A 25,215-nucleotide genomic window follows, 5' to 3' on the forward strand; every position below is an offset into this window, starting at 1 on the left:
AGTAGTTGATTGCTTTCTTTGGGATTTTCACTTTTTCAGTCTTTCATTGTTGTCTGATGCTCCTGAACTGATAGTAGATGTCTTGATGACTATGAGTAGGATGGAAAGTTCTTGGCTGCCTTTTGGCTGGATAACCTTTTCTTTTTGGAAGCTCCTTGGAAGATGATGTAACCAGTTCCAGAAATTATACTTACCTTAGTCAATGATGCTGTTTATTGAGGATTAATCACCCGATATATATTATGATTCTTGATTAAGCATCAAGCAAAAGAATGATAGGAAAAGGAAGGCAAGGGTCACAAGGCCCAAGCAGTACAGGTAGGAAGTGTCAGCTTAAATTATCTCTATATCACTTAATGGATGACCCATCTCATTGAAATAATCTTGAAGATATGACTCAAGGATTCTAATCACAACTTGGCAGACCAAACAAGCACCAGAAAATGGAGATTGAGAAGCACAAGTTACCATTTGTTTATTGAACCTGTGATGCTTGAATAAGGAGAATGATTGAACAATGATATAAAACCTGAAACCCTGTTGGACAAATGGATCATTAGTTATAATATAATGTTTTATACTGTATCAATCAAATTCTACTTCTAATTTGTGCCCAAGTATTGAGCATGCCACATTCGGTATCCTGGAAAGTCTTGGGGCCATGATGATCACTGTAGGCAAGCCTAGTAAGCTATATATGAACACATGGCCTAGGATTAATTTTCCAAGGAACCCTAAGTGTAGCAAAGATAGCTATCTCAGGAAAAAATATAGTAGGTGGAAAAAGAACTAATTTCACTTATAAAATTTAGAATATCTCTACCTACAACAACCTTGAGGGGATGGAGACTTTCAGCTAAGCTCCCTTTCCTGATAGCTAGAAGATAATATAGTCTCTTCCATCTACACCTGAAGCACTTGGATACCCGAGATCGATCTTCTTGATCTAAGTGCCGTGTAATGGAGAAAAGGAAGTACTGGATGTGGGCTAGAAGGAAATTGACTGATAAACCTCTTGTTGGAACCTTATACCACAAAATTTCTTCTACCTACAATGATTTAAGGGAAGAACAAGACTTTGCGGAGGACGCTGCCAGCAACTTAGGAGATTACATATGGCCTCCAAGATCCTACTCATGCAGCTTTTGCAGAAGGGAATTCCGATCAGCCCAAGCGCTCGGCGGTCACATGAACGTGCACCGGAGGGATCGAGCGAGGCTCAAGCAATCTCCAAGCCCCACAGGTGAAGGCCAAGAGAAACAGCTTCCAGATCAGGTTGGTTCTCTGGTATGTAGAACCCTCTCCAGCCCTAATTGTATTGCTGTAGCATCCATGCATGAACATAGCGATAACACCTCCGATCGATTCCTCACCGATCCAAGAACCGCTCAACGGGTTGCGATGATGGACATGAATCTAGGGAAAGAGAAACTGAAGCTAAGGGAAGTTGGTTATAGCATACCAAGTTGTCGGTCCGACGACGACGATGTGGATCTAATCAGTGGCAAGAGACGCCATCTCGATCCTATGCTTCCGTTCTTCATGAAATCCTCTTCAGATCAGCATCATCATCATCAACAACAACAACCTGAAGTACTAAAACTAGGTGCTAGACCAGTCGAAGAACTAGATCTCGAGCTCAGGCTAGGAAGTGATCCTAAATTCTAATACAACTTGCAAGGTATGAAGTGCTTGAACAATAAATTATCCATATCTCTGCATGGATTTTTCTCTTTTATTAATGCTATTTTCCTTCCCTTTCCTTGTTGTTCCTCTTCTTCTTCCACCTTATAGCCAAAGGCTTTTCTCTTCAGTTTTGAGTTGTTGCTTGCGTTTCATCTTTCGCTTTATTCAGGTATGGTGTTGACACTACTCATATGTATCGCTCTTTATACTGGAATGCAATTTCAAATTCATTAAATTAAGTTTACACCGTAAAAATTCGAGTACTCTAGCAGCAACTCACAAGAGCTCATTGAACAAGAGTACTGAACTGGCTCACGGATTGCATCTTTTGGTACAACCAACAAGGATTTTGATCGAGGTCATTTAAGTATGATCCAGTTCTTTTGACATTAATTTGAACGACTTGGAGTAACATACCTTTAGTTAAATTATTCGTTTGCACGATCAGGATGATAGAATCCAATATATAGAGCTTCAATAAATCCACATGAGACTCTTCATATATCGACAGCAATAATTTAATAAAACTGTCAGAACATGCTTTGATTTTTACTCTCCGTGTCAGCAGGATAACAGTTACTTCTTTTGGTTGGTAATTTAAGATCATCTCTATAGGTGCTAGAAAAAGTCATAAATTCTTGTATACGTTCTTCTTGTCATGCTTCTCTTGGAACTAGAACTTTTTCGATTTCGTATGGTTAAAAGGATTAGTTATCTACTAGAATTGTGTTGTATAGTTGACACTATAAACTAGTGTAGGGAAAAAGGAAACTGATTAAGCTCTTCTGGATAGTGAAATAGCCATCTCTAGATAGATAGAGAAAGGAAGAATAAGAAAATTAGTTAGAGAGAAAGAGAGAGAGATGGTGTTACTGGAGAAGTACTGGCTCAAAGTGCATGGCAACTGGTGACATTGTCGACCTTGTTTCTTTGACCAGTCTGCTACACAAAAACTAACACATTCTACCAATAGAAAATAAACCACACGCAGGTGAGGATAGTTAAGGAATAGGTAAATTCTCAGCTTCTTTCAACTGGAATAGAGAGAAGCCATACTAGTTATCATCCGTAAAACCTTATACTTACCAGTGTCAGGTGCATCATGCAGTATCTTGTTAGGACGTTCATGATCTAATGGAATCACTTCATTATTATATTTAACAAGTCAATTATAAAACCATTAAAAGGAATAAATCCACGTGGTATCTGAATTCCTTGTTTCTTACAGTGAGCTGTACTGCTATAACGTCGACATGCTTATAGTTAATTTATATGTGTATGGATAAAGTTGAGTCTGATACTATTTTCTCCACAGAAAAGAAAAAAGTTGAGTTTGATATTATAGGACAGATATGGCACCTATTATAACTGAGTTCTTGCTACATATAGACTTAGATTCGTTTAAATGTTTAATTCGCATCAGTATTTGGGTACAGGTATGAAGTATTTCATCAGAATGCTCATCTAGTTAAGTATGATATTTTTGTGTTCTTTCTACATGAACTCCTTATCTATTTTATTCTAAATAATTTCTCACCAAGCAATGTTATGTGAGACTATCATACTTATCTATAGGTCTATGTATACAAGTATATCTGGTACTCTATTGCATATTGCGTTTATATAAAGCAAATCTGGTTGATAAGCTACTATTCAAATGTATATTTTGCCTTCACACTTCAATCTTAAGCTTGCAAGAAGGCAAACATATATTACTGTTTGAAAGCATCTTTGGCTAAGCTTGTCCTCACCTTGCCATTAATCCTAAGCTTGCTGAGTGGTTCTGCTTCATATCATCTGTATGCTCAAATATATATAGTTAGGCAGTGTACACCAAGTGAAACGCAACTTTGGGTTTAATAGGTTGCAGAAGAATTTGAAAGCAGACTGAACAAAGCATGAGGGATGTTGCAGAAGACTTTAAGAACAACCCTAACTAGTGATTCATTTTCCCTTGAAAGGATGAAAACTGAGAGGGCTGGACTGCTATATGTATCATATTTAGACACAAGAGCAAGAAATCTAGAGAGAGAGAGAGAGAGAGAGAGAGAGGTTTGATAAATATTTTCAAGGAATACTACTTTCTGTGAGGGGTCAGTAAAAGAGGGTTGGTTTTGTCTTGTTCTGTGTCGTGTTCTTGGGATGTGGCAGAAAATATTGTTTCAGAGACAGAAATAGAGAATTGAAGAAGTGAAAAGCACATGGCTAAGGGATCAAATTAATACGAAACGAGCTGTTGCAAATAAGATGAAAATAAGGGTGTAAGATGCAAAAGGATCGAGAGTCGATCGAAGAGATAAAGAAGAAGGAAGCGATCTGAGTCCCCTCAAAACCGTCGAAGAGACGTCTCTGTCGTCGTCTTCATCACGGGATTGAAGGTGTCATCGTAAGGCACGGTCAGTCGATCGGTCTCATTTACTAATAAACTCCGTCGATTCAAATGGTGGAGCCCACGCGCATGCAGAGCCGCAGTATATGCAATTCTCCTTGACAACACCCCCCCATCCCCCCTCCCCCCCCAAAAAATATTTGCCATCCCCCCGTGTGTACACGAAGAAAATGATATAGATCCTCGCCGCCTCAATTGTTGACGTGGAACATAATAGTGCTCCATAATAATCTATTAATCTATCTATCTATCTTGGAACCCGACCAATAATTACCCAATATTATATTGAAGTGCGATTCAGAGAATTATTTGGCAAGGTTGTTTAATAGTTATTCAACGCAATGCCCAACGCGGTGGTAAACGACCAACCATCTCTTTTGAGTTCCCACCAGAAACCGGCTTGGAAATTTACTTTTTTCTTCTTTTTTTTTTTGAAAAATAAGTCGTCGCCTGAAGCTTGTTGTAGAATCTATCTAACGGCCAACTACGCGTTGCCAAGAAGCCTCTTAGAAAATGTTGCGCGCGCCCAATTCGTCGACCTCAAATACCCCTCAATCTACTCTCACCTACACTAATAATACCAAGCATAGATTCAAACAAGACAATAGAAGAAGAAGAAGAAGAAACGAAGAGGAGGAGGTGATCGTCGTCGATTCGTACCTCCATGGTCGTCCCTAAATGTTGGCTCTCCTCCCAAATCGGGACGGATCTAATCCCGGGCCGTGACCTCCGACCAGATGACACCCCCCTCGGGATCCTCGCCTTCGAGGCCGCCGCCGCCATGTCGCGCCTCGTGTCGCTCCACTTCTCCATGTCGGATCGGGAGATCTTGAAGCTCCGGTCGGATACGATGAGATCGCAGGGCGTCGCCTACCTCAACTCCACCGACCAGGCTCTGCTCCTCCGCCTCGCCTGCTACGAGTTCATGGACGACCTCGACCGCGCAGCCGCTACCATCTCCCGTGTCGGATCTCGCTGCCGCGGAAATCTAACCCGAGATTTCGCCCGCCACTACACCGTTCTCAAGGCCGGCTCCGCCGATCTCGACCGCCTCGGGATCCGACTTACTAAAAAAGGAATCGAGAGGAGGGTTAAGAAGATGGAGAAGTATATAGCCGTGACGGCTAAACTCTTCGCCGAGGTGGAGGTGATGGACGAATTGGAAGCAACGGAGCGGAAGATGGTCGAGAGATGGACCCGATATAGCGGTCCGATACCGTTACAGAAGGATACCATTCTCGGATCCGACTCGTTCCGGCTCGAGTTGAAATCGCAGCGCCACAAGGTTAAGCGGCTCAAGGATGAGTCGCTTTGGGCCCAGGGTTTCGATAAAGCGGTCGGGCTCATGGCGGAGTCCGCTTTCGCGGTCTTCGCCCGGATCTGTGTCGTTTTCGGACCTTTCGTGCCCGGTCTCCCTCCGGTTCTCGTAACGGATCGGATCCGGGTCCGTTTCACTCAAGCCCATCTCAAGCTCCGGCTCTACCCCAAGTTCTCATCCGGTCCGATCGAGAAGAGACGTGTGGCAGTGGACATACCGATGAGGAATTCCTGCCCGATATTTGGGGCCAAAGCATCGGACCCGAAACCCGATATGAACTGGACGAAGGCACTTGAAGCGCATCCGGATACGGTGGGGGTTGCCGGCATGGCGTTACGGTACGCGAACGTGATCTTATCGGCCGAGAAGCTGCTACAAAGTGGAGTCGAGGAGTGCGCGGAAAGAGAAGACGTGTACGAGATGCTTCCGGCTGGACTACGCTCGACGGTGCGATCGAAGCTTCGGGATTCGTGGAGGAATCGGGGGCCACTGGATGGCAGCTTAGCGGAGGGGTGGAAGGAAGCGGTGGCGCGGATACTGGCTTGGCTGGGGCCGATGGCCCATGATACGATACGCTGGCAGGAGGAGCGGAATATGGACCGTCGGATGCGCTTTCATACGAATCCAAGGGCTCTGATGATACAAACACTGCATTTATCGGATCGGGAGAAGACCGAGGCGGCGATTGCGGAGGTATTGGTTGGCTTGAGCTGCGTGTGCTGGTACGAGGAGAGGCTGCGTGGGTCGCTTAGATATTGAGTTAGATATTTTTTCTTCAAAAAAAAGACAAAATTTAAACTTGAATTGGCTAAAGATTCTATTGAAATGGTCTATCATTATTAGGAGAGAAATTGGCGTTTTGTAGCATTACTGATATGGTATCTATTTCTTCTATCTTATAGCCTTATATCAAGGATTCTTTTCATGAAAATCAACGTAGGAAACAATTCCATTCATTTTGATGTAAAGTAAGTTATCTATAGTGGTGTTATACAACCTCCTGATTCCATCTGGAGGATACTATATTCATCTGTATTATTTAATTTGTAGCTCAGGCTTGGCCATATTATTCTTTGGATTTTCTTTTGCATAGCTTTCAGTTTATCTTACACTGAGATGTTCAATGTGAATGGAGTGTTATCATCTGATTGACTTCCACTTCTAAGTGTCAAAATATTGGTTTTTCGTGTTGACTTTGTTTGGAAGTGATACATCTTATCCACAGAAGGATAGATCATTTTGGGTAGACAGTTTGGGCCAACGCTGATTTGTTAAGAGATTATCCAATTATAATCCATGTTAGTATCTAATTATGTAGTGATAATGTTTGTGGAGGTTTACTTTCCAGCAGAAGTCAGTGGGTCTTCGGATTTGTTTCAGACAAGATTATGATGACATATGACAAGCCTTATAGCTCTCTATGACATCCTGATTACCTATGAACTAATTTGGTGCAATTTTGAGCTGGTGCCCCTATAACGCACAACAGAACTATTTGAAAGTGAAGGATCAGAGATGCTGAACTTTCTTCGAATATGTACTGTGAAAATGTTGCCCATAGAAGAATCATAGGAACAACATTTATTATTAGCTCAGCTTGAATGACTGCTATTATTATGTCCGAGGATAGGTTCTCAGGGACAAAGTTTCTTGCTAGCGTTTAGTTCCCTTGCTTTTGCTTTGGAGTAAGGTGGATGAACAGAAGATGGAAGTGCATTCTCAGGTATGTACAAATGCATATCCATAAGAGAGACGGTCCTTTAACAAGGGAAAAGATTTTATTAATTTTTTTTTCTAAATTCCAGAATTTTTACATTGCTCTTTGTTGATTGTCTTCAAATATCCGGGAGATGAAGTATCGAGTTGAGGAAACCCAAAATCTTACAATCAGAGATTGCATTCAGTAGACATCTCACTTCAACATAGAGCAATGTAAAAGGCATCTCACTTGAACATAGAGTAGGGTGGATGAACAAAAGTATGGAGTCGAGGAGAGTTGATTCCAGGTTCCGATCTCTAAGCAGCATATGATTTTGTGAGTTGTATATGGTCAATGCATGCGAACATTTGTTCCTTTAATTGATATACTTAATACTCTATATAAAAGAAACCTGATTGGATGCTGTATTAGTGTTTCCCACTATACCTGTATTTCAAGAAAGTTTCAGCTTCACTGTACAGGAGATAATTTTTTTAGTTCATAAATTTGATCTGTGTGTCTTGCTTGCACTCAATTTATTCTTCATTCTTTCTATCCTCTGTTTCTATTTTGGGCCTGTACTCTTGGATGTCTCTTTAGATACTGTCTATCGGAGTCTTGTGCTACATGCTTATGAGTCAAAATGTTTTGTTGCATTAATTCTGTCATCTATGCTGACTCAAGTTTTCATGATTGATTGTGAGGATTCCTAGCTTTCTCATGATGAGTGTCGGAAAATTCGAGGTTGGCGATGCGGATTAGCCTGCTAAGTTGAAGAGGAAATTGTGCTCACTCTCTTCATCAGTGAGGTATCGATGTTCAGTTGTTATGGTCTCACAGAGAAGTTCTACAGGGCACAAACGCAAGAAAGACATGTCCAGCGTCCTGATGTTTAGTTTACAAGTAAATCCCTAAACAAATTTCAGATGATATGACCTCTCCGCGTTAATATTGCTACAGAATTTGATGTTCTCTGCTACTGATTTCAGTGCCTTGTTATATTATATAAGTATACTTGCGAGTTTCTTTATTCCATGAGAGGTTCTTATCTTGTTCATGATTAACTAATGCATTTCCACCAGAAAAATATGGATGGAATGACCTGATCCAGTTTATTTATTGCACAGGGTTGGTTCTAGATGTTTCAGTTTGTCCCTTTGTGCTATCTTTTAGATGCTGCTCGTAATATAAGTTACTTATAAGACCATCCGATATGAATCTGCTTTGCAGTATGATATTGGAGTTGGTAAGAAACAAATGGGTTATCGCCTATCCTCATAAATTAAGTCAAAAGCAACACTATATATATCTTGCAGTTGAAAATTTCTAAGTCGGCTCTCTTTGGATGGTAACTTTCACGTGCAATGAGACAGAACTGCGAAACGAAATGCTATAATTGATCATTAGGCCAATATAAAACATCTATAATGTGGTGCAACTCTACCTATTCGTTGACCAAGCTCACCTCTTCGGGGGCCCCTCAGTTTTGACCTCAACTATTACTTACAGTGGAGTTGCACTCCAACTTCCACTCCTCTTCTCTTCGTTCCTCCAAGTAACGACCATTACGTTTGTCCCTTTTGACTTTCTCACCAATATTCTATCAGTGTATCAGTCAAAAATGAAAGTGGACACATCTCTCTCCCAATAGTATATTATATAGGACCATAAATATATCTCGGGATGTACTCAAAAGTCTCACGAAGTTGTGCGATTTGGAAGCAGGCAGAGTTGTATTAAACTGTGTGCCGCTCTACTCAGTGTGGCCCATATATGGGCCCGCGATCGTATATGAATGATACTTATCACAAGTGGACGGTCGCGATTGATGCATCCAGTGCGATGGCTATGGGGTCCACTTAAACCTCATTCTGAACTAAGCTTTTGAACTACAATAATGTTTTTGAGATGGCCCACTGCACGTGCTTTCCTTTCTCCCTCCGCGTGAGGGCACTTTTGGTAAATTACGCGGCATCCTCCTCTTAATTGAGAATTTGAGATGATGGAAAATAATAAACTCTATAAAAATGTATAATATCCTTCTCTAATTCACTTTACAAAAAGCCTCTCGTTTGATTAGCTAATATGGCTTAAATACGAATAATATAATTTATTATTATCTTTTCTGAAAATGGTACGATTACTTTATCAAGTCACCGCAGTAATATCGACTATTTAAATTATTTTGTTTGCTAAAGAGTTAGGGCCTAGGGCCTAGGTGGAGGGTTATTTCCCCTCTATTTGTTTCTTTTCTACGGTCCTCTTTCCATCGCGCCCGTCGCTTTTTCACTGCCCACCTTTGTTGTTATTTATTATTATTAGCTATCTTTTTATTTGAGATAAGAAATTATACACGTTGAACATATTTTAAGCACACTTCTAAAAGAGATCGCAAATAAGAGAGGAGGAAAATAGAAAATCAAATTCCGAATGGGTAATCGAATGCAATCGAGATAAGGATATCTTATTCTTCATCCTCTGACCGGTTTAGAATATTATATTCTTCCTCCATCACCGTCATAGTCGCTTTTAGTCTTCCTCCCCTAACATCACCACTGCTACAAAAATCTCGATCAACAACAAACCAAACCTCTAAGAAAATATCTCTCCTTTTCTCGATCTCTTCTTCTCCACTAAACCCCCTTCCATTTCTTCCATCTCCAATGGCTAAAGATCTCACCTTTATGATCTTGGTCTTCTTCTCTCTTCTCCTCCCCTCCAGATCCCAGCAAGATGAGTTCGCCTACATCGGATTCAATGGCGACGGCGGCAACAACAACATCAACATAAGCATGAACGGGGTAGCCGAGATCGAACCCAGCGGTATCCTTCGGTTGACGAACGAGACGAGCCGGCTCATAGGCCATGCCTTCTATCCAACTTCTCTCCAGTTCAAAAACGCCACCTCCGGCTCCGCCTTCTCCTTCTCCACCGCCTTCGCCTTCGCCGTCGTCCCAGAGTACCCAAAGCTCGGCGGCCATGGCCTCGCCTTCGCGATAACCCCTTCCAAGGATCTCAAAGGTGCGCTCCCAAGCCAGTACCTTGGCCTCCTCAACGCCAACGACAACGGCAACGTGACCAACCACGTCTTCGCGGTAGAGTTCGACACCGTGCAGGACTTCGAGTTCCACGACATCAACGACAACCATGTCGGGGTCAATATCAACGACATGACTTCGAATGCGTCCGCCTCTGCCGCCGACATCAATCTCAAGAGCGGCGACACGATCCAGGGTTGGGTCGACTACGATGGGGTCAAGAAAATTCTCAATGTCTGGATCTCGACTTCCTCATCGAGACCCGATACTCCTCTCATCTCCTTTCCGGTCGATTTAACCCCAATCCTACATGATCAAATGTTCGTAGGCTTCTCGGCTTCCACTGGGTTGCTCGCGAGCTCCCATTACTTGATGGGTTGGAGCTTTAAGATGAATGGAGCCGCCCCTTCCCTTGATCTCTCCGCGTTGCCTTCTCTCCCCCACCCAAAGAAGAGTCATACCACCTTTATCCTCTCCACGGCCTTCTCCTCCTTCGTCGTTTTCGTCGCCGCCGCCGCCGTTGGCGGCTACCTTTTCTACAAGATAAAAAACGCCGACGTAATCGAGCAGTGGGAACTGGAGTACGGCCCACACCGCTTCTCTTACAAGGAGCTGAAGATGGCAACCAAGGGATTCCGCGATCGAGAGCTCCTCGGCTTCGGCGGCTTCGGCAAGGTGTACAGGGGAGTCCTCCCCGGTTCGAAGACGGAGGTCGCCGTGAAACGCGTCTCCCACGAATCCCGCCAGGGGATCCGCGAGTTCGTTGCCGAAATCGCCAGCATTGGCCGGCTCCGCCACCGGAACTTGGTTCAGCTCCAGGGCTGGTGCCGCCGCCGAGCAGATCTCCTCCTCGTCTACGACTACATGCCCAACGGAAGCCTCGACAAGTTCCTCTTTTGTGACGAGAAGGCGCCGGCGCAAACGGAAAGGCGACTCCTTTCGTGGTCCCAACGGTACAGGATCCTACGTGGCGTCGCCTCCGCGCTCCTGTACCTCCACGAGGAGTGGGAGCACGTCGTCCTCCACCGCGACGTCAAGGCCAGCAACGTGCTCCTCGACGGCGAGTTCAACGGCCGGCTCGGCGACTTCGGCCTCGCGAAGCTCTACGAGCACGGCGCGAACCCGAGCACGACTCGGGTGGTCGGGACCCTCGGCTACCTCGCCCCCGAGATGACCCGTACCGGCCGCGCCACCACCAGCTCCGACGTGTTCGCCTTTGGCGCCCTCGTCTTGGAAGTCGTGTGCGGCCGTCGCCCTATCGAGCCCAAGGCGGTGCCGGAGGAGCTCGTCTTGGTGGACTGGGTCTGGGAGAGATGGGCCCAGCGGAATTGGGGCGACGCGGTGGACCCCAGGCTCGAGGGGGTGTATGACATGGAGGAAGTGACGGTGGCGATCAAGGTGGGGCTGATGTGCTCCCATCCGTCCCCGGCGGAGCGACCCACGATGAGGGAGGTGGTGAGGTACCTCGACGGCGCGGATGCGGCCGAGGTGCCAGCCCTGCCGTGCATGCCTCCTGAAGGCTACGAAGGGAAGGTCGGGTTCGACGACTTCGTGCACTCCTATCCCTCGTCGTCGTTCGAGAAGGTGTCGGCCTCCGGCGGGGAGGAAGTCGTCCACGTGGCGGGCGGAGAAGGAATCGCGTCCTTCGTGTACTCCCCCCTGTCACGGGTCTCACATGGGAGCGTGTAAACGCGATCCGCAAGAAAGTGGGCCCCGAGAATTCTCTTGGGCTTTGTTTTTGTGGCCCACGTGATATGTTTTCGTTAATGGATCGGGTACCGCTGGGGCCCGGATGCGTGAGACTTCGTCAAAAGAAGTGGCGTGTTGTGTAATGTGAGTGAATGATTTTTACCTGATGATATCATTAATGGTGTTTGTGAGAAAATAGATAGAAGTGTTAATAAATTTGTATATTCTGAGGAAAGGATCTTCTGGCTTATGTATTCCTTTCTTTGTTTACTTTTTATTCTCTAACATCATAGAAAATTTTAGGTAATAGTTTTCGGATTATACTAACTTTATACGGTGCATATAGTTTAGGAGTAATACCATAAATGAAGAAAACAAGCATCCGAAGTAGTCGCTTATTACTTCACTAAAGTTTCTTTCTTGACCCATAAAATTTGGGCCTTGATGGGCCCAATCAACATCTGGATATAGCTCGCTCTTGAATTAGATCTCATTGACCCTACTGGAATCTAAATTACGTTTGGTATTTGAGTACTTCATATTGATTTATTTTTTTCTTAGTCCAAAATGTAGATATTTAAAAAAAAAAAATCTAATCTATTATTTAGTCCAAAATGGTCAGCAACAATAAAAAGACCTTTAGTCCTAACTTATTGGAGCTTATTTAAGGTTAAATTACATCGACACCTCATGAATAATAGCATAATAACACACCGACTCCTGAACTAAAATAATCTAATATTAACGCCTCTCAAGCTATTAAAAACTAAATCTGTAAACATGTGGTGAACTAATTAGACAAAATAACACCTCCTAAACTATTAAAATAAGGGATATTTTAATTATTAAAATAAGAAAAGAGGGCAGCAGTGCCCTGAAATGTTAAACGAAAAAAAAAATAGTCATGTGTTAATCACGTGAGCAAATTCCATCAAAATAACTCACTGACAAAGGTTGTTTTTATAGTTTAGGGAGCATCCAAAAAGTAGATACATATACTTCTAGGTAGATGCTTAATACTGTAGATTAGAAAATTCAAGCAACTTTCTAGACATTTGTAAGGAACAAACCTCAAGAATCAAAGTGAGAGAGCTAAATAACATAGTTAACAGCAAGATTAGTGTAACAAATTTTTTGCTGTATTTGTCTTAAAACTATGAGCTTGCATGCCATGTCCTTTACTCAATCTCTTATTTACATATAGATATACCCAGTACCAAGCATCTTTATTCCTCTCATTATGATCAACTGGCTATGTCCTGGTCTCTGTCTTTTTCTAATTAATCTCTAACCCCTACTGTATTTGACTTAAATGAGTTGCTTGGATTATATGCTTTATTCAATGGATCCATTTATCACACACATAGCAACTACCCTCCCTTTTCTTTACTTGTGTTAATTAGTCAATTGCCATGTGGAGTTTTTCATGAGGTGGTCTCTCCCATGTCATGTCGGCTACCTTTATTCTCTGTTTAGATGGAAAGAAGATATATAAAAAATAAAAATAAATATTTTTTTTTTTTAAATCTTGTTTGGTCCGGAGGAAGCAGCTATTTTTTCGTCACCCTTTCTTTCCTAAAAATTCAATTCAAAGAAGAAAAAAAAATATATGTCTCCTGATTCTCTTCTCTTTTACCATATTCTATCTGTCCAAAGTTAAAATATAAAAATGATTTATATATATATATATATATTTTTTTTTTTTTCTCTTTTTCTCGCTATTTTTAAGGAGGAAAAAAAAAGGATAGTTAGGAACTTTTTTCTTTTTTCCTTACTTTCTAAAAAATTAAAAAAGTTATTTTCTCTCGTTACTTTCTCTCCCTCCAAACTAGGTGTTGAAACAACTAAAAGCAAGTAATTGCGAATCAAACTAGGACATGTGTTTACTGGATCTAATTGAAGGCAGTTATAATCCAAAGTCTCCGTCAATGGCATCCACACAAATCTTTCTCACATGAGCACAACTACCAAAAGGAAGCCGCCATGAATGCAGTGCTTCCTCATATATCTTTCCGATGTACAGAGAGCTTTGCAATTTCGTCAAGGTTGTCCATTTCCAGTCCCTCTTTGACGACGATAGGTGGACTACATAAGATGGCAGTCGAGAAGGAAGGAACTCCTATTTCTTATATATCTACGCCAAAGGCCACAAAAGAGGAAATTAACAACTTCTTCTCCGTCTAACATATCATCATTGTCATGCTCCCCAAGATCCTAATTTTGATCCTTCTTGTTCAATTCGCTGCCGCGTCGCATAAGTTCGCCTTCAATGGATTCAGCAGCGCAAACCTGCGGCTGAGCGGCTCCGCGGAGATCGAAGCCGGCGGACTCTTGAGGCTAACAAACGAGACCGAGGAAATACTAGGCCATGGCTTCTACCCTTTTCCTATCCAATTCAAGAAGGCTTCAGATGGTATGCCTCAATCCTTCTCTACAATCTTTGTTTTTGCAATCCAACCACAGTATCCAGATTCGAGTGGCCATGGCATCGCCTTTGCAATCTCGCCTTCCACTGATCTAGCTGGATCGATGCCAAGCCAACACTTGGGCCTCTTCAACACAACAGACAACGGCAATTCTACGAACCATGTAGTTGCCATCGAGTTAGACACAGTCAAGACTGTGGAGTTCAATGACATCAATAACAACCATGCGGGAATCGATGTCAATGACTTGAGGTCTACAAACTCATCTCCGGTTGCTTACTTTGATGCCAAAACTGGTAACTTTACAAGCCTAAAGTTGATTAGCGGAGACCCAATGCAAGTCTGGATAGATTACAGTGGTGTGGATATGCAACTAGATGTCACCATATCTCCAATCTATGAGCCTAAACCTAGTAGACCTCTCGTGTCTTCCAAGGTTAATCTCTCATCGGTTGTGTTGGATGATATGTATGTCGGCTTCTCGGCGTCGACAGGAGCGGCGACCGGCAAGCATTATATTCTCGCATGGAGCTTCAGCCTTAATGGAGTTGCTCAAGAAATAGATCTTTCTAAGCTTCCTTCTCTTCCTGAACTCCAAGGAGCAAAGAAGGAGAGCAAGTCGCTGGTTGTAGTCGTTGCATTGCCTTTGGTTGCAGTGATCTTATTGCTCCTCTCGGTAGCGGCTGCCATGTCAGTACTAGCAAAGAGGAAGAGATATGCAGAGCTATTTGAAGACTGGGAATTGGAGTATGGGCCTCATAGGCTAACGTACAAAGATCTCTTCAAGGCAACCAAAGGTTTCAACGACGAGCACCTCATCGGAGTAGGGGGGTTCGGGAAGGTCTACAGAGGCGCGCTACCGTCGTTGCAAACCGAGATCGCTGTGAAGAAGATATCTCATGATTCAAAACAGGGGATGAAAGAATTCATCTCCGAGATCGCGAGCATGAGTCGGCTCCGCCACCGCAACTTAGTGCAGCTCCTCGGCTACTGCCGCCGGCAAGGGGAGCTACTACTAGTCTACGACTACATGCCCAACGGAAGTCTTGATAAATTCCTCTTCGACAACGGGAAGCAATATTCGTGTCTCAATTGGACCCAAAGGTTTAAGATCATCAAAGGGGTGGCATCTGGGCTTCAATACTTGCACGATGAGTGGGAGCAAGTGGTGGTGCACAGAGACATCAAGGCTAGTAACGTTCTACTAGACGGCGATCTCAATGGAAAGCTAGGAGACTTCGGACTTGCAAGGCTATATGACCATGGGACTAACCCACAAACGACTCACATAGTTGGCACATTGGGCTACCTAGCTCCGGAGCTGAGCAAAACCGGCAAGGCGACGACGAGCACCGATGTGTTCGCCTTCGGCGCCTTCCTCTTAGAGGTGGCTTGTGGAAGAAGGCCCATGGAGTTCCAAGAGTCAGTAGAAGTACCAAACTTAGTAGACTTCGTTTTAGAATCCTGGAAGCTTGAGAGGATACTGGAGGCCAGTGATCAAAAGTTAGGAGGTGATTATAATGAGGATGAGATGGAGTTGGTGTTGAAGCTTGGATTGTCCTGCTCGCATCCTGATCCAGTTGCAAGGCCAAGCATGAGGCAAGTGGTGCAGATACTGGAAGGCAATCTTGTGATGCCAGATTTGTCGCCGGATCGGTTGATGAGCAGTGACAAAGTTTCAAAATACGATGAGTCGTTTGATGATTTCGTTATCTCCTCGTGGACGTCTACCTCTGAGTTCGCTTATGGGACGAACTCGTCGTCTATGTTCACTCCTAGGAGTTAAATTAGTTGAATGCTGTGTACTGATCTTGATGTAGATCTACTGCTCTTTTGTGATTGGAGATTATGTAAAGATTACTTCTTTTTAACTGATCGAATGGTTGATGAATGTATTTTCTCAAACAATGATGACTAATGTTTCAATTGGGTCTCTAAATGCATGGAAATTTGTATCTTACGCTTATGTATGTGTTTTTCTTTCACGCTCTCTATAGTGACATGATGATCAACATTAGTTTCTAAAACAGTGATTTAGTAACAAATGACTTGTATATGGTCAAATAATACATCTTTAGTTTGTATGTGGTAAGTAAATGTTGTTTGCTTCCTGATTCCTTGCTCTTTGTGTTGTTGGATGTTTATGATATATTCATACCCTCAATGTCAGGTCAATTGCTTTCCCATCTCTAGTCATTCCATATCTAATACATTAACTTCATAGTGATCTCAGAGAAGTTCGGTAATAGATACACCGCTAAATCTTGTAGTGGTATTCTAGAATGAGAAGCAGTTTTTCAATAAATGAGACTGACAAAGTCTTTGAAGAAGAGATATTTCTGTGTTTGAGATCGTAAGATTGCTATTCCTGATAACGAGTGCTCTGCTTGCAATCTGATGGCATGTGTCTACCTCATTACAGTCCTAGAAGTTTCTGTCTCACCGTATCTCTATGCCTCTAATAGTAGTCCTCTATCAGTTTTCTATGCCCTTGGAATAGCAATCTTTTATATTGAACTATAGATTCAGCCATCAACCTAGAGTTTGAGACAGTGGCCATGGGCATTGAACCAGGGCTAGTTGATAATTGAAAGAGTGGTGTATACTGCGTGAATCTTTTGGGGGCAACAATTAATAATGTCATTTGCTATAGGGTCACTGGAATTATCTCTGCACAAAAGTTGGGTTGTGGTAAAGATTTGGTTGTTACTGTGATTTTCTATGAACATATATGTTGGATGGTGATAGAAATTAGGCACTGATTGGAATTGTCTGAACAAATGTTGGACGGCGGTAGAAATTAATTTAGCACAAACTGAGCTATCACTGAGAAATTCTTGGACAGCAGTAGAAATTTGGCATTGACTGGACTATATCTGCGAACAAATCTTGGACTGTGGATGAAATTTGGGATTAAGTGGAAGAGTCTCTGCTTCAATGCTCAGCAGTAACAGGACTTTGTGGAATGTGGTCGACCATTATCCTTCCAGATCTGTGACTGCCAAGGTGATTGGAACAGTAAAAGAGGAGGCCAGAGAGTTGCAGATTAGAATGTAGCAGTGGTGATAGTAGATGAACAATTGCATACTTTTGGCTGTGTTTGTTGTACATTTTTGCTCATCATCATGTAAGCATGATTGATGAAATGATTATTAGTTACATCGGGAAACGGGATCCATCAATCTCTCCAATTTGTGGAAACTACTACAACTGGCAATGCGTACCGGAGAATTATATGACTCACAAGTAGGCGTTGTTTGTTGTTGTGTGGAGTATTGCAGAGCGTGAAGTGTGAATGGTCCCCGATATTATAACGAATTTACGATACGTGTTTGCCTACGTTTGGAAACTTCTCATTCTTTGTCTCAGTAGCCGAATCTAAAACTAATGTACTCATGACTACCATTTACGCACATGTTTACAGCCATTGTACTAATTATCCTCAGCTATTACTAATGCCAAGAGTTAATTATATTGTCCAATGACAGGAAGCCAAATAAAAAGTAAAAATAAAAATAAAAAACTTGGTTGTTGGAGAAGTTGGAAGAGGACGGACCCATCCTCGTGTTCCTATCACGCCGTTAGTTATTTCTTTAGTGGTGGAAATAGAAATTAGAAGGAAGTACGTAGTAATATATACTTGGCATTTAAGACTTCATGTGGGCAACCCTCTCCGTTTTTAAAGCCCACCCACCCACCCACTCGGCTAAAATCTCCTCCAGGTTACGTGAGGAAGTATGGGGAAATTAACTTCCTGTCTACGCCTCCACGTCCTTAGATATCACTCGTTACTCGTTATATATATATATATATATATATATATATATACAGTGAGCTAGAGAGAGAGAGAGAGAGAGAGAGAGAGAGAGAGAGAGAGAGAGAGAGAGAGAGAGAGAGAGAGAGAGAGAGAGAGAGAGAGGGAGAGGGATCAGAGCATTGATCAATCACAAGTTCTGCAAAAACCGTTATTAGATAGCTTGCATGCACGTACTTATTCCCTTCAGTCTTCAGAGAAGCAGAAAAAAGTGCGACATCCCTGATTTAAATTCTTCCTCTGCCATTGTCGGGCTAAAACTCTTTCACCAGAAGAAGAAGGAGAAGAAGAAGAAGAGAGAGAAGAATGTTGGAAGATAACAGCAGCATTCAGCTGCTCTGCGATGAAGACCCCTTCCTTATGAGCCCCATGCCTTGTCCTCCTCCTCCAAGCTCATCGAGGTCTCGACCGGTCTACTGCGGTAACGACGACGGAGAAGACGACGAGGCACGAGATCAAGCATTCAGGAATTATATGTGTAGGGAGAAAAATTATGCTCCTAGGAGTGGGTACTTGAAGCAACTCCAATGCTCTTCTAATCTATCCAGTGCTAGATTCAGAGCCATGCAATATATTATCCAAGTATGAGAATTTTGTTCCATCTCCTTGCTCATCATGCTGATATATATAGCTTATGCGTTATTTCTCACATACATACGTATGTGCATTCAGGTGTGTAACAAATTAGGCCTCGCCACTGGGACGGCATGCAACGCGGCTAACTATGTGGATCGTTTCTTATCCATGAATAGTTACATGGTAAGTAATCCAGATAACTTTACAAGTTTCTTCTTTCAACTAATATAATTTGTTACTACTGATAGAAATGGGAAGGTTGGATGGTGGAGCTGCTAAGCATTGCTTGCCTTTCGATTGCCTCCAAGTTGGACGAAGTTAACATTCCCTCTTTGCAAGATCTCCAGGTAACATTTATATCATTGTTTGCGATTTAAGTTTCGACAAAGGATCATTTCTTCGTTTTAATGTTCGTGCTGATGTATATGTTAGACGGTTGATCTGGACCACTCGTTCGTGGTCAGCAGCATCATGGAGATGGAACTGACGGTGGTCAAGGCCTTGGATTGGCGCCTCTGCTGCGTGACACCGCACTCCTACGTGGACCTCCTCCATCTGCGGAACACCGGAACTGCACGCGCCACCAACCTCCTCCTCCTCCACGCTCTGTTAGGTACGTAGGCCCACTTAATTAAACCCACGTCTTCCACTTAATCATCCGCACCTTTAGCGCATGATAGACGAGGACACTAACGTACACCTGATCATCGCAATCACCAACGGCGCAGATCCCTCGTTACTCCGATTCAATGCCTCCACGGTCGCCACGTCGGCTCTCAGGTGTGCTGCGAAACACCACGATGCTTGCCTCTCGGCGATAAGTCGTCTGATTCCAGGGGATTACATGGTGAGATCAAATCTGGGCCTTACACCTGTAGTAGTTCTTACTACTAACGTTTGTGGCTTTGGACCAGGATAACTCGGACGCGTGCGAGAGGATTATGGATGTGTTGCACAAGCTGGGCTTGAGCCGTGTGCAGGAACACGATAAGCAGTGGAGTCCGGTCTCGGTGATACCCCATGCAAACTGTAGTACTCCAGGAGAATAAGATTAAAAATAAGAAGAAAAAAAAAGGGATTGGTTTTAGTTCTTGGATGCAGTCATTGTTCACGACATCAATTATAAGTTGTATTTAATTTGTGTATATTAATCATAGTATAGAGGGCGTGGCTCTTCTTGTGACAGTAAGACTTGTCGTTATGAAGGCAATAGAAATAAGGCTGTATACATTGTTGTATTCTTATACCGTGCATTGACGCACAAATATTTGAATGCTAGCTCAAGAGGAAAACTGCATCATTATCTGACTAAGAAAAAACTCCCTCTCGCTTAATTGTGTATTCTTTTTCTTTTTTTGAGTAAGAAATCCATACTAATTATACGAAGGTCAGTATATTCTACAAAAGCTTATTGGTTTGATATTCAGAAAAAATATCGTTAGTCCTTAAAAGCATGAGATTGTGATCTGAATTCCACGTCTTAGGTACCCTTTAATGATTTTAATCATATATACACCTTAGTTCAAACATACTTTTGTTTCATTTAAAATGAAGTGTAGATCAAGCAAACTCATAGAAAAGCAAGGGATAGATGCCATTGGCAGAAAAGGGCTTTTTCGCAAATAATGACCGACACTGTGACTTTAATGCAGAATATTTATATACCATCTCCTTTTTCAGATTTTGACCAAAAACTCAGCCGGACGACATCAACATACTCTACTCTACAATGTTAGTTTTTTACAATTTAATTATTTTTTAATTTTTTGATTTAGTATATAAAATTGAGTGTATATAATAAATTGGTAAATTACATACAAATTGGTAAAATCTATTCTTATAAATTAAATAATTAAATAATAATTAAATTACGAAAGCTCCTGTAATGTTCATATAGAGGTGATTTATTGCAAATAAACTAATAAAAGAAGAGTCGATTCACAAAACAAACAAATATGTAGTATAAAATGAGGAAAAAGAGAAAGTAAAAGAGCAAAGTGAAAAAAGAAAAAAGGAAAAAAGAAAAAGAAAAGGAAAACTAAATAACTAATTAGAGCACCACTTCCCCCTTTATCGGCCATTATACAGGTAGTTATCCTAATGTTTTCCCACCAACCAAATCGAGGAAGCCACCACTCTCCCCACTCCACCATTCCTTCTCTCAGACATTTCCACAAACATTAATATTACAAACAAATAAGAAGCAAACTGAAATCAAATTGAAGAATAGAGAAGAATGGCTTCCTTCAATCTACTCCTCCTAATCGTATTAGTCTTCCTCTCCATCCTTACACCTTCCCACTCCATCCAACTCATTCTCGTCAACAACTGCCCCGACCCCATCTGGCCCGGCCTCCTAGCCAGCGCCGGTCACGTCACCCCTGAACTCGGCGGTTTCCACCTCTCCGTCTCGGAGGAGTACGTCCTCGAGGTCCCCGCCCTCTGGTCCGGCCGCATCTGGGCCCGGCGCGGCTGCTGCTTCGACGAGCTCGGCCACGGCACGTGCGACTCCGGTGACTGTGGCGGCCTCCTCCACTGCAACGGCGCGGGCGGGGACCCACCGGCCACTGTGGTGGAGATGACCTTCGGGTCCCAGGCCTCGCCCCTCCACTACTACGACGTGAGTCTCGTCGACGGGTTCAACTTGCCGGTCTCGATGAGGCCAATCGGTGGTGGGGTCGGGTGTGGGGTCGCGGAATGCCAGGTGGATTTGAACGTTTGCTGTCCGTCGAGGTTTGAGGTTAAAAAAGAAGGGAAGGTAGTTGGGTGCAAAAGTGCGTGCTTGGCTTTGGCGACGGATAAGTATTGTTGTACGGGGGATTATTCCTCGCCTAAGAGCTGTAAGCCGACGCTATTCTCGCATTTATTCAAGGCTGTGTGTCCGAAAGCGTATACTTATGCTTACGATGACTCCACTAGTTTGAATATGTGTAGGGCGGCCAGGTATTTGATTACCTTTTGCCCACCTAGATGAGTGTTTTTAGAATGGTAGTATTGGGATTGTGAGCTTTGTTATTGTTTGTTTTTATCAATATCCATTTTGTAATTATCACCAGTATTAGTGGCTTTTTATTGTTGGAATAGTTCGTTAATTGATCCAGTGCCTAGTCTTATAATGCATTGACCTGTTCATTTGAGCATATAATTTATTGAAACAATCATCAGATAGTTATCTATCTCACCTTTTTGCTACATTTCTCCTCGCACTAAGCTTATAACACTGGCTGCTACCTGTTTGCGGTCCGCTTATTTTGTTGAGGGTAGATCTGCTAAATTAAAACCTTTGGAACTACTAATTATCAATGTATGCATATATCAACTAAATAATCAGATACAACATGGAAGAGTAGAATTGTTAACCAACAAATAGAGAAGGACGAAAGCAAGCATCATCAAAGAGTCATACTAGCAGAAAGATAACAACACTCTTACTCAGAAATCAGCTTCATTATCCATTTTAAATACGAACTGGTAATCTTACAGCATAGCATGCCCACAAATTCACACATGTTTATGATTCCTCTACCTCATTCGGAACTATTACTATGAAGGACCAGGGCCTAACAGCAACGGAGGATCCGTCTTCTTTTCGCTCGCGTCGCTTGAAGCCTCTGCTGGAGTTCGTGCATGGGTAGTTGCTGCCCATGCACGAAGTGGTGGTTCAAAGAGCTTTCCAGCAACATCAGGTGGTTCTTGGGGAGTGTCCTCTCCTGGAAGCACGACAAGACCCTTCTCTCGTAGAGAAGAGGGTTCATTGTAGCATGTGCTCCAAAGGGAGTCAACAAGCTGCCTCTCCTCACGAGCAGACCCAAGATCATCAGGAGTCATCAAGCTAATGCCCTCAATTCGGCTACGAAGGACCTGCTTCAGCTTGTCGTCTTCAGCAAGAGCATTGTTGCTTCCAGACATCCTGTCTCGAGCCAACTCGAGAAGACCACCCAAAGCAGCTTCACGCACATTTAAATCATCACTCGAAGCGAGATGCGTCATGAGACGTGGGAACCCAAGTTCTGTCACAATACTACAATCTGAAATGTTCTCGTGTAGTAGGTATTGTATCAGATTGAGGGCCTTCCTGATAGAGAAACAAGTGTTGCAAAACTGTCAGTAAAGAAACCAATGGAAAATTAAACTCAAAATATGGCACACTCAAACTTGCTAAGCCCCACCATTTTAGGTCTAGTCTGTCATACAAAAGAGTATATACTAACGATAACCTATAACAATGCTAATTAATAAGAACAAGTTCTTCATAGAAAGTGACTTACCTTTGAAATCTGACATCTTCCGAACCCAATGCATCTCTCAAACCTGCATACCCATTTGCTAGTCGAAATGCAGCAGTAGCTGGTTTATTATGCCGAATCAATGCTGAAAGGCACATGAAAAACATCTTACAATTACCAACAATTTGGGAACACACAAGATGACATGAATATTACAGTGAATAAAGAGCTAGCAAAGAAGTAGAAATACTTACAAGATATTGCCCCAAGAGCTTTTGTCCTTGCAGTTATACTCGGATCTGATACAAAATTTGTCAACAGAGGCTCTAGTCCATTAGCTTCCATAACAAGTTGTTGACTCTTGGGATTGTTCTGCACAATGGTAGATACAACATCTGCAGCCTTTGCTCGAATTCCAGCATGAGAGTTCTTCAAGTAACCAAGCAGAGGAACTAAACCACCAATTGAGTGTAGATCTGTCAATTCCACAATTTTCTTCAGAGCAGAGAAGATAAACTAGTCTATCTCTTAGAAAATTTCTAATAATATGTCCAATTTTCTGACCAATTGAAGAATATTAAAAAAAAATTGAACAATAATTATAACTGATTATTTGTCCTTGCAAAAGGCAGATAAACTAGATGCTGTCATATATGGGCACAAATAAGAAACAAAATCAATCGCATGTCAGAAAATGGGGATCTGTGCAGAGAGGAATAACATACCATTGGCCATGTCAATGGACTCCACATGCTCCTGTAGCTCATCCAACATATCTGCAAAATCAGGTTAATGTGGTTATTCACTATGCAAGAAAACATAGATAAACTGCACAAAATGTGAAATGATACACAGCTAAATTTTTAAACAGACTAAAGTAAACCCCTAAACCAGAGTTTGGCACCTAGCAACTGCATCATAGTCGCATCCAAAAAAGCAATAACTTCTCTTTTGCAAATATTCAATTCCTCAAACTCCAAATAAACTACACCAATGGCAAAAGCTATGACAAATGGATTGCTGGAGTTAACTAGGAAAGATTGTTCAGATGGAAGTTTCAACATAGTAGTATAGGCAACTCCAGATCTGTGGTTCCCCTGTTGCGAATTTCTTTCATAAACTTCTTAGTAAACTAACGCTATCATAGGCAAGGCCAAGTAATTTTGCATATTTTGGCCGTCATAAGGGGATTTCAGGTAGTTGTTTATTAGTACAATATTCGTAAGAAGAGTTCAGAACTACTAGGTTTGTGTTCTCAAACACTAAACATTATTTTACCATAACATTCATACTTTGTGAAGATTAAAGAGTTCATAATTAGGTTTTAACAGTCCTTTCCTGAAAGAACTGCACCGCCAAAGGAGGACGGCAAGTAAGCATAGCATGACCCACTAGATGATGTAACGACTAGTTGATCTAAACAATCTAGTTCAGATTAAACAAGCCATCTAAGAATGATATATATGACTTATCATAACAAGTCTAAGATTTCGGTCAATAGGTTTTGTTTAACTAGTTACCATTTAATCAAACAACAAGTACTTTTGGTAGGATCTCCTTGAGAAGGGAGTTATTAATAGGGACGAGCCCAGAGGGATACATTGCTCTTCAAGCGCCACATGTATGCCTCCTAGATGATAGAATGGCTCTCTCGACTTCAACTAGCATACATTTTCTCGGATGCGATTGAATATTCCGCAAGAATATTAAGCAATAACAAGAAGAATGAATGAACCAGATTCTACACAAAATTACCTTCGATGTTCTCAGAAGTAACACCCTGAGCCTCCAAAACATCCTCCGGAGTTCTCATCACAAGTGTGATCTCCTTCATTCGCTTGAGCACATCTACTGTCTGCGATTGCATCGCCTCCATGAACCATCTCCTATCCTCATCACTACAACAACGAAGTAAATCAGACAAGTCCCAGAACTGGACAGAAACAAATGATGAATTCGAAGAAGAAACCATACGAGTACCTGAGATTTCGAGCGGGTTTAGTGCCGTCGGCATGAGAGAGGCTCCACTTGAGCAATCCGTCCCAATCCAATCCATCGTTCGCCATCGCTTCCCGGCCTTAACGAAACCCTAATCGCAAATGGAATAAAAGCGAGGTCGGGAGCTCTTCTCAATTATATATAGGGATTGGATGGACTATGGTCGAAGTCGCCGCTTTCGAGAAGGTTAGAGATGGCGCTCGAGAGCTCGAGAGACGTCTCCGATAAGATCGCGTCTTTGCCCTCTGATGGAGAACAGACGGTTTTCTATCGATTAATTGAGAAACCTCCCACATGAGATCGTGTCCGTCGCTAGACTCACATGACCAAGCCCACTAAGAAGGCCCACGAGCCCA

The 25,215-nt window shown here is 42.5% G+C and overlaps 7 protein-coding genes across 7 annotated transcripts; 6 read left to right on the forward strand and 1 right to left on the reverse strand.

Annotated features, from left to right (window-relative positions):
• Positions 1-960: 960 nt before the first annotated feature.
• On the forward strand, positions 961-1,668 carry LOC140790458 (probable transcriptional regulator RABBIT EARS). The gene has a single exon (XM_073140574.1). It carries the CDS (start codon positions 961-963, stop codon positions 1,666-1,668), a length of 708 nt encoding a protein of 235 aa, XP_072996675.1.
• Positions 1,669-3,591: 1,923 nt separating this feature from the next.
• On the forward strand, positions 3,592-6,244 carry LOC140790339 (protein PSK SIMULATOR 1-like). The gene has a single exon (XM_073140366.1). The coding sequence runs from the start codon at positions 4,740-4,742 to the stop codon at positions 6,150-6,152; it is 1,413 nt and encodes a 470-aa protein (XP_072996467.1). The 5' UTR covers positions 3,592-4,739; the 3' UTR covers positions 6,153-6,244.
• A 3,250-nt stretch (positions 6,245-9,494) lies between these two features.
• Positions 9,495-12,054, forward strand: LOC140790489 (L-type lectin-domain containing receptor kinase S.4-like). The gene has a single exon (XM_073140601.1). The coding sequence runs from the start codon at positions 9,756-9,758 to the stop codon at positions 11,817-11,819; it is 2,064 nt and encodes a 687-aa protein (XP_072996702.1). The 5' UTR covers positions 9,495-9,755; the 3' UTR covers positions 11,820-12,054.
• Positions 12,055-13,753: 1,699 nt separating this feature from the next.
• On the forward strand, positions 13,754-16,184 carry LOC140790490 (L-type lectin-domain containing receptor kinase SIT2-like). The gene has a single exon (XM_073140602.1). The coding sequence runs from the start codon at positions 14,019-14,021 to the stop codon at positions 16,029-16,031; it is 2,013 nt and encodes a 670-aa protein (XP_072996703.1). The 5' UTR covers positions 13,754-14,018; the 3' UTR covers positions 16,032-16,184.
• Positions 16,185-18,082: 1,898 nt separating this feature from the next.
• LOC140791310 (putative cyclin-D7-1) lies at positions 18,083-19,820 on the forward strand. Its single transcript, XM_073141822.1, has 6 exons — positions 18,083-18,641; positions 18,732-18,818; positions 18,884-18,982; positions 19,068-19,248; positions 19,364-19,482; positions 19,550-19,820. Exons 1-6 carry the CDS (start codon positions 18,366-18,368, stop codon positions 19,682-19,684), a joined length of 897 nt encoding a protein of 298 aa, XP_072997923.1. The 5' UTR covers positions 18,083-18,365; the 3' UTR covers positions 19,685-19,820.
• A 758-nt stretch (positions 19,821-20,578) lies between these two features.
• Positions 20,579-21,735, forward strand: LOC140790991 (thaumatin-like protein). The gene has a single exon (XM_073141331.1). It carries the CDS (start codon positions 20,872-20,874, stop codon positions 21,607-21,609), a length of 738 nt encoding a protein of 245 aa, XP_072997432.1. The 5' UTR covers positions 20,579-20,871; the 3' UTR covers positions 21,610-21,735.
• Positions 21,736-22,063: 328 nt separating this feature from the next.
• On the reverse strand, positions 22,064-25,135 carry LOC140791407 (hsp70 nucleotide exchange factor FES1-like). Its single transcript, XM_073141964.1, has 6 exons — positions 24,842-25,135; positions 24,617-24,759; positions 23,587-23,637; positions 23,116-23,337; positions 22,904-23,006; positions 22,064-22,710 (listed from the first exon to the last, which is right to left on the reverse strand). The coding sequence occupies exons 1-6, from the start codon at positions 24,925-24,927 to the stop codon at positions 22,179-22,181; spliced, it is 1,137 nt and encodes a 378-aa protein (XP_072998065.1). The 5' UTR covers positions 24,928-25,135; the 3' UTR covers positions 22,064-22,178.
• Between the last annotated feature and the right edge of the window lie 80 nt (positions 25,136-25,215).

This window comes from Typha latifolia, chromosome 6 (assembly GCF_019914945.1).
Source record: "Typha latifolia isolate L0001 chromosome 6, TyphaL0001v2, whole genome shotgun sequence".
Taxonomy (NCBI): domain Eukaryota; kingdom Viridiplantae; phylum Streptophyta; class Magnoliopsida; order Poales; family Typhaceae; genus Typha; species Typha latifolia.